Raw genomic sequence first — 9,352 nt, 5'->3', positions numbered from 1 at the left:
CATATTTTTGTGTCGATTCACAGAGTGTCGAGTGCGAATTCAGATCGAGTGAAAGGTCATTCAGATATAACTAAGCGATGAACGTCATGTTGTTATTTTTTGCGAATTTTAATCCAGCGTTGGTAGACCAATCGCAAAAAAAACAGATTGTGAAAGTGTTTTGAAGAATGTACTGTATATCTGATCAGTGAATGTGTTTTTTGTTAAAATTAATGTAGAAAAGTGTAAAAGTACATTGAACACTTGTAGGTAACGTGTGATGTTGTCTTGAGGACGTTGAGATGTATGCAGATTGTACTGATGTTGATGTTTCTGTCACTTACACTCAAACCTCGAGCCGATTACTATTTCTGTAAATTAACAATTTAAAAGGTATGACCGAGTTTTCTTTTGCATCACATTTCCTATTCTGGTGAAAACAATGCATTGTGTTATTTTTTCATGGGTTAAGATCGGGTATCCTCAAATTTTTGTGTAGATCTACCCAATTGTTTGACTATGAGGCAATGTTTATGACCTGTTCATGCTGAAAACAGACTTTTTAAAAATAGAAAAATACTTCTGTCAATAGGAACATTTTAGGAGCAAATTTTCTTATTGTAATAGTACCTGATATCATATTTGGCCGACCCTGGTGTCGAGTTTTGTGGTCTGATCTTGCACAAGGGATGAAACAATACTTTTACAACTCAGTGTTGTATATATCCTGGTAAAAAAATCTAGCTTTGATATTTTCAGTGTAAAACATTAGTTTGGACTCCCAAGAAAATTAGGTATTTAAGGAAGTTACAAAATTTGAAGTATTGGTACATAATATAGATTACATATACACATGTTTATAGCTAGAAGCACCTCTGCTTTTTCTATGTAGTGTGAAGTGAAAACATTCAAACACCAGAAGTATGGAAGTTTTTCATTATCAGGTGCCATTTTGTAAAAACATGCCTTTCTGATTTTTAAATCAAGAAGAGTTGTTTGTAACTATGGGAACACAATTGATCTCATTCAATCGCATGTGATGTAACATTATTTAACATACACTTCCTAAGTGTATCACTCCAATTGCATACACAATCAGTTATATTCCAACTGTTGATATTGCCTTCCCTTGTGAGATATCGGCTTGGCATCTGGCGAAATCACCTGCTTCAGCTACATATGCCAACGTCTATGTTTTACTAGCTAAAACAAATTCTCATTCTGGGTTCATTCTGTTTGTCAGAATTACTTTTTTTTTTAATCCTATGGAAATCATGAATGGAAAAATTTAAATATACTTTAGTTTTCATTCCAACAAATTTTATTGACAGATGGATTGAATAACAGGCAAGCCAATATACATTCTAAAGTGTACTTCAATTGCTGGCAAGCAGAGTTTTGGATTTAAGACAATGCTAGAAAGAAACAAATAGAAAAATGGAAATTAAATCAATGTTGTAAAGTTTGATGATAGCATTATGAAGGAGTTTTCCCATGCATGAAAAAAATAAACCAGAAAGAGAGTGTTGGTTTGTTTTAAAAGTGTGTACAATAATGTACATCACCATAAAATTATATGATAAAAATGTTATTGCCTGTATCTTACTCCAACCAGCAACCTGTATTAGGCTGGGCTTATGTTCTTGGGCATGATAAAGGTAGCTTGGGCCAATAAAACATGCAAACAGTCATTTGATAACCTGTAATGATTACTTACAGGCCGAGTACTGACCCAAGGCATAACATGTACCAAACCAGAGGCCTGTTCGTTTATGTGGAACAACCGGTTTGTCTGTTTTTAAATAAATAAAAATAAATAAAAAAATCCAGGCAGTCCTGCAAATGTTTATGCAGGCCTTACAAGGCTTTGTCAAGGCTCGCCTGAACGCAGCATCAGATTGCTAACTAGGTCCAACCTTATTTCATAAACGAATAACTCTGCTCCAACCGTTTGGATTGCGATAAAAGAGAGCCGCCCAAAAGTAATGGATTGAGAAACATTTTTTTACTGTTTCACACTTGCACCTTCACACACCAAAGGTGATTCTAAGAAGTTGTATTATAAAATCTTATTATCACATCAGGTTATATATATTGTCTATGTCTGATTTTTATTAAAATGAATTTTCTGTTAATACCTATATACATACAATATAAAATATATGATGTATTTAAAGATGCATTGTGTATTGGAGTTGCCTCCCCTTGAGCTCCATAAAAAAATAATGCATTCTGGAAATAGTGTACAGTCCTTTTGTTATCTATTCTATTAGATGATTCAGAAACTGATTGAACCAGTTTAAGTCTGATATGGTGTCTAAATAATATCTTATTTGTTTTCAAGTTTTACAGACTTTATTTCATGTCGCATTTGCAAAACCTATGATAATTTAGAATTGTCAGTTTGTATACTTTATCTATTTTGTATATCTACTCTTTTCCTTTACTTCGTATATCTATAAATAAGACCTGTTGCGGTGCTGCATAGTGCTTCAGACCATTTTTATACACAATTATATATGCTTCCTTTTCCCAATCAACTTGATATATATTTTCGAAGGAATTTCTAATGATTTTTTTGTTGATTCAAACCCACTTCTGTGCCAAGCGTTACTAAACAGAAGCTGTTTTTGTTGATAGTAGTGGAAATAATAATATTTTGTTGTATTTTACACAGTAGGTTATATGGTTTATTATAAGACATCCCGAAGTGTCCAAAAATTGATCTCCAAAGGTGCTCTCTGGTGATGTTGCAAATGTGTAGTTAAATTCATGAACTTCTCAATATAATAAACTGAAATTGAATTTCGATTGCACTTATGGCCGGACTAGTGAACTCTTATCAGGAGTCCATCAATTGGGATAGGTGAGCTTCACTGAACATCCTCTAGCAGACGCTGGATCTCATTTTCCTTATTTTAGTTACAAAATAAACAGCTTTGTAAAATATCTATGCTTCTTCCTTCTAGTTTGTGAGGGTCTGCTATATAATTAGGTGTGATACTTCACAACATGACACTTTAATTCATCTTCAAAACCGGGGGTAATTGTTCTGTTGATGTGAAATATCCTCACTGCACTGTGTAAGAGGGAACAACATATGAAATTTTTATTATAACTTCATGCTATCAATACGAACTTTGTTAGTCAGAAATGATGAATATGAATACAGGGACGTACATGTATACTATAGTCTCGGGACAGGTAAATACTTATATACATAGTTACTGATAATTAGGGTCACGATATTCTAAGGAACCTAATATTATTTACATAAATGGTGATATATTGTATTATAGTGAATCTGTTTCGTTTCTAGTAAGGTAATATGTACACTAACTAAAGAAACCTGGCTTTGTCTACATCATGACACTTTAAAATTGTGTACCAGGTAGGTGTGTACTTTGGACATACGAAGCTCGGAGAGAAATTGTACTTTTTTAACATATTTGGATCATGTTTTAAGGTTGTTTGGATATTTCTATTGACTTTAAATCCAAATGTGTTGTTAATTATCTTAGAGAAATTAAGCTGCCATTAAGTTTGTTCTTGTTTAAAAAGAATTGTTTTTTTATGACCATTTGTAATTTTTGACTTTCCTTTTTTTTAGCCCATTTGAGCACTGCTTGTTAATTCTTTAGAATGTCTTGTTGGTTTCCTACGAGATAAAATGGTCAGTGAAATAACCAAGTCAAAAGTAGTTTTTGCCGAGGTGTGCAATATTGGACGATGTGTTGGATAATTGTGTGAACTTGTGAACTTTGGTTTAACTGACTTGACAGCTTGAGAGATTACGTGAGACAGAAGCTCTATTGAGTACTTAATTGTAGGATGTTAGCATCCCTTTGTACTTGATGTTAGAATGCAAACCTGTTGCTTGCACCTATATTAATTATTTTTTCATGTTCCAGAGGAATAACGTTGCATTTTGTCTACATCAAGCGCTAAACTGCACCCCTTATACTTACCACTTTCATATAAAGTTTTCATTTTCCATCTCTTGAATTAGTTTTGATTATCAGCAAAGGTACTTTAAGTGTATGCTTTGTATGAAATAAAATAGATTTTGAAAAAAAAAAATGTGTTTACTCATTTGTGACTGGTACCAATTATTTGTCCAGAGGTGCTTTTAGAAACTTCACCATGTCAACAAGGTAGAACCTGACCATATAGACAACCAAATGTCAATACAGTAGAACCTGACAATAGAGACCACCAATGCACTACAACCTGACAATATAGACCACCCTATGTCAATGCAGTAGACCACCCGATGTTAATACAGTAGAACCTGACAATAGAGACCACCCTATGTCAATGCAGTAGAACCTGACAATAGAGACCACCCTATGTCAATATAGTAGAATCTGACAATTAAGACCACCAATGCACTACAACCTGACAATGTAGACCACCCGATGTCAATACAGTAGAACCTGACGATGTAGACCACCCGATGTCAATACAGTAGAACCTGACAATGTAGACCACCCGATGTCAATACAGTATAACCTGATAATAAGAGACCACCCTATGTCAGTGCAGTAGAACCTGACAATAGAGACCACCAATACAGTAGAACCTGACAATAGAGACCACCCGATGTCAATACAGTAGAACCTGACAATGTAGACCACCCGATGTCAATACAGTAGAACCTGATAATAGAGACCACCCTATGTCAATGCAGTAGAACCTGACAATAGAGACCACCCTATGTCAATACAGTAGAACCTGACAATAGAGACCACCAATGCACTACAACCTGACAATATAGACCACCAGTTGTCAATGCAGTAGAACCTGACAATATAGATCACCCTATGTCAATGCAGTAGAACCTGACAATATAGACCACCAATGCACTACAACCTGACAATGTAGACCACCAATACAGTAGAACCTGACAATATAGACCACCCTATGTCAATGCAGTAGAACCTGATAATATAGACCACCCTATGTCAATGCAGTAGAACCTGACAATATAGACCCCAACCTGTCAATACAGTAGAATCTGACAATTAAGACCACCAATGCACTACAACCTGACGATAGAGATCACTCATTGTCAATATTTTATTTAAATGTTCACACAGCAGAACTTATAAATAGAGACCACTTCATGACTTTTCTTCTTGGTCGCTTCAGTTATTTTCCGTCTATACGGATCATACTCGAACCTGGCTCTGCTCCTTTCACCTGGTGTAGGTAGTTCTGTGGTGGTTGGGGCGTGCTGGTTCAAAATTATCTTTCATATTATCAAAGTCCGTCTGATATAAAGTGTAACGCCGTAAACTTCTATTTGACATGCACACCTTTGAGCTGTTTGTAAAGTGATAACACCCCGTGTTTAAATTGCAACGATATAAAATTCAACGTTTAGCAGTGCGTACTTTCACGTTTGGCGGGACCATACATGTACATGGATTTTACACATCACTCACTGGTACTGGTATTGCTTAGATAATTTAGAATTCAGATTCAATATACTGAATAGTCATAATATTTTAAGCAATATCTGCAAGACCTTGACCCTATCATAGGTGACCTTGACACTTTCCTAGATGACATTGCCCCTATCCGACTTGGCCTTGTACGAAGCTAACAGCCAGGTAGACAACAGTGCCGAGAAGTGTGGTTCCTACTATGAAACCTAAAATGTACAACACAGTGGCGACGCGTCCAAACTTCCTCGCGCGGTCTTCGTGACCTGTCTTGTACTCGATGTCGCCCTTCGTCATCAGGTGCACGCCGGGAAGACAACAGAGAAGGTAGAAGAAGAAAAAGCAGGGACAGTGGAGAGCGCTGTGGATCATGTGGTTGAAGTTGTTGTGGGGATTCGGTTTGATCATGTAATCTTTCTGTAGGACCGGCTCCTCGTGTGACATATGGTAGAAGAAATACCGTAGGGGGTCATGTGACAACTGTTGTCGCCTGTTCTGTAGGTACTCCAGTCTCTGACGGTCACTGTGTTCGTGTTTGAACGTCATTCTCGTTGGATGAGCTGCACCGTGAGGTATCCTCAGACTTCCAGGACAGCTGAGTGCCTTCCGTTCTATCGACCATCTTGGTTGAACATCTTCCCACTCCTCGCCTATGAACATGTTAAGTTGTCGCGTGAAGACGCCATGAGAAGACACCTTTGGAGTCCTGGCCGACATGTCAGACGTCGGGGACTGAGGACGGGGCGCGATAGACGTCGCCCCTGGAGAGCCAGGTGCCTCACCTCCTTGAGCGGCAGTCTCGTCTTCAATCTTACTCACAGCATAAGCATGAGCATACGGGTTGTGATAGGCGGAATCTATGGCTGACTGACTGATATCGACTGTCAAACAAAGGGCATTGGACACAGCATATGGCTGAACAGTTTCCACAGACATCTTCGTGTCGACGCTGGACGCACCGACGCTTGACCCAGCGTCGTCATGGGACTCGCTGCCGGAAGTGGTGTCGGACACGATACTTGGGGGCACATAACGGAAGTAGTTTTTCATAGTCACTTCCGACGAACCAGCCAGACTACTTTCGAGATCCGTGTCGGAGAACCCGACGTTGTCGATCCCTGCCCTGCTTGTGCCGACACTTGACGAAGCGCCGCCGTATGACGCGTGCGACTCTGTGGCTGACGTGTAAGTTGACTCGTCTGAGTAGACTCCGGTAGACACATGTCTGAGTGACGTCTTGAGTGTAATCTCGGACGAGCCGGGGAGACTGCTCTCCATATCTTGCTCTGTGAAACCAGCATTGTCCATGGTACGCGTGAGGATTCTGAAGTACAAAACAGTATCTTGATACCTATAACAAGTTCGAATACTTACAAAGAATTCTCATAAATATATCTTATAAAATCTATAATATTATACAGGTCATACAATTCTCATATTATATAATTTTGTGACATGTGGTAACAAGAATCTCAAACTCTTTTCATTCGACAATACGGACACAGGGGCCGGTAGTACTAATATTAATACCCGGCCTACTCTGCCCGAAAAATTGCTGCGGTTACCCACTGCAAGTCTCGTAAGAGGCGGGAACCCCCTGTCGAATTGGGGGTCTGCTTTTGTGCCCTCTGATTGGGGACACCAAAGCGACCAAAATAAATCTGCTGCACCCTTTGTAATATTTTGGATGTTTAATATCTTTCTATTTCTAACTACCTTTTATTTCCTAGTGCCTTGCTTGGCAACACTAAACTTTGGGCTTTAATGTTGAACATTCGCCCAATAGAGGAAGACAATGGGTTCTGTCCCCAGGCCATGACATACCAAAGTCCTTAAAATGGTAGTTTTTCCCTGCTTAACAGTTAGCATTTAGGGTAATGATAAAAACTGGTTCACTCGTTGTCAGTATATTGTGATCGGGTGGAATATTGTGCTCGATACCTTCGGCAAGATATTTCAATGAGAGAGCCATCAGTACCGAACTATCACAAGGAGGCAAACATACCAACATACCCTGTCTCCGGCACACATACAGACATACACACACCCATACATCATAACACACACGGACTGGAGGGACGTCCTTAAATTACCTTAGCTGTTAGCCTAGTAGGACGTTAAACAATAAAAGACCAAACCAATCTTTCGACAATACGAACACATTGGCCGGTAATACTAATATTAATACCCAGCCTCCTCAGTTATCGTTATCGCAGCTAAGTGGCCAGGTACCTGAACTATTCTGGACATATACAAGTCTAGGAATTGTAGTGACTCTGACTCCTGTGTTTATAAGTATTATAAAACCTATCTGGAACTACAAACAATGTACTACATATGTACTCATATAACGTAACACATAATGATATCGTTCTTCATATTGCACGGAGTCACTTTCTGAAGAGGTGTTCGACTCAACCATTTACATATCCGTTGATATTTTGGGACATCCTACCCAATCCCTGTTTTGAAAGAATATTTGACTCAAGTTAACTTCTTCGTGTCAAAAATCACATTTCTAGTGAATGGACTAATGTACCGTACACGTACAGCGCTCGGTACCGTTGGAAAGATAAATCACATTTCTTTTACAAACCTCCTGTAGCCTACTTTGGTAACAATTCTTGGATCCCTGTGTTAAATACCAATGATTCTTCTATATGTATTTGATTCACATCAAACATTTAGTTAGTGACGTAATCAAGTACTATATACGTGATGTTGAAAATTCTCCCTGTCACTATGTCACTCTGAAACACAATATCACTGTTGTAATAGCCTATATAACTTCTGGACCTGTAACTACACGTGGCCACATTTATTCATTGAGATGTAAATACTGTTTAATTTAAATGAGTAGATATAGTGTTATGACGTGACAATCTCCTACCTGTATAGTTGCCTGTTTTCCCGTCCTGTCGTCTGATATATCGTTGCCGATTTCCTCGATTATGTCAGAATAAAATGTCAACCAGTAAATAAAGGCTCATCGTCACAAAATGGCGGAGAAAGTTTTGATTTTAATAAAACAATGTGTTTACTAAAACAAAGGGCGTAGATGCAGCGGGGCATGTCTAGTAGTTATACACCTGAGCGCACCGGAACTTACCTGTTCGTCCATCACGCCCATCTGTCACCTGTGTGTAGGTGTCACACGTACAATTAGTAATACACAATAAAAAACAGTGTTCAGGCAGACAGTCATGTGTATTTCTCTGTCGATTTGTTATCTTGTTTACGTCCTTCTGAATAGCTTCACTGTTTCATATGAACACATATTCCTAACCTTAATTACAAAGGGAATACAAACATTTTTTGTATTTCTAAACTCTTAAGGTATGCATCAAATATTAAAGATTAAGAAAGTTGTTCTCGCATTCTGATCTCCTTCCATGAAATGACAATCGTTGCAGCAGTTATTTCGACGCCCTGCCATTGATATTAAAAAAGAATCCTCTTGACAGAGGTATGTTTCATACCAAATTATGTTCAAATATGTCAAGCATTACTTCCGGAATTGTTTTTTTCAACATTTTCCCTTATTCCCTTTATCATCTTACCCCATGAAATAACCCACTTTCTGTGTGTCTGTGGTAGTTGAACTGTTTCCTCTCTTTTCGTCACAGACACAGGTTCTGTGTGTAAGTGGTAGTTGAACTGTTTCCTCTCTTTTCGTCACAGACACTGGTTCTGTGTGTAAGTGGTATAGTTGAACTGTTTCCTCTCTTTTCGTCACAGACACAGGTTCTGTGTGTAAGTGGTAGTTGAACTGTTTCCTCTCTTTTCGTCACAGACACTGGTTCTGTGTGTAAGTGGTATAGTTAAACTGTTCCCTCTCTTTTCGTCACAGACACAGGTTCTGTGTGTAAGTGGTAGTTGAACTGTTTCCTCTCTTTTCGTCACAGACACAGGTTCTGTGTATACGT

The 9,352-nt window shown here is 38.3% G+C and overlaps 1 protein-coding gene across 1 annotated transcript; it reads right to left on the bottom strand.

Moving 5' to 3' along the window:
* Positions 1 to 4,125: 4,125 nt before the first annotated feature.
* LOC110452042 lies at positions 4,126 to 9,126 on the bottom strand. The gene is made up of 2 exons (XM_021500306.1): positions 8,987 to 9,126; positions 4,126 to 6,750 (listed from the first exon to the last, which is right to left on the bottom strand). Exons 1-2 carry the CDS (start codon positions 8,989 to 8,991, stop codon positions 5,559 to 5,561), a joined length of 1,197 nt encoding a protein of 398 aa, XP_021355981.1. The 5' UTR covers positions 8,992 to 9,126; the 3' UTR covers positions 4,126 to 5,558.
* Between the last annotated feature and the right edge of the window lie 226 nt (positions 9,127 to 9,352).

The sequence above is a fragment of the Mizuhopecten yessoensis genome, unplaced genomic scaffold, assembly GCF_002113885.1.
Source record: "Mizuhopecten yessoensis strain PY_sf001 unplaced genomic scaffold, ASM211388v2 scaffold6363, whole genome shotgun sequence".
Lineage (NCBI taxonomy): Eukaryota > Metazoa > Mollusca > Bivalvia > Pectinida > Pectinidae > Mizuhopecten > Mizuhopecten yessoensis.
Note: the sequence above shows the minus strand (reverse complement) of the source record. Positions and strands in the feature narration are given on the sequence as shown.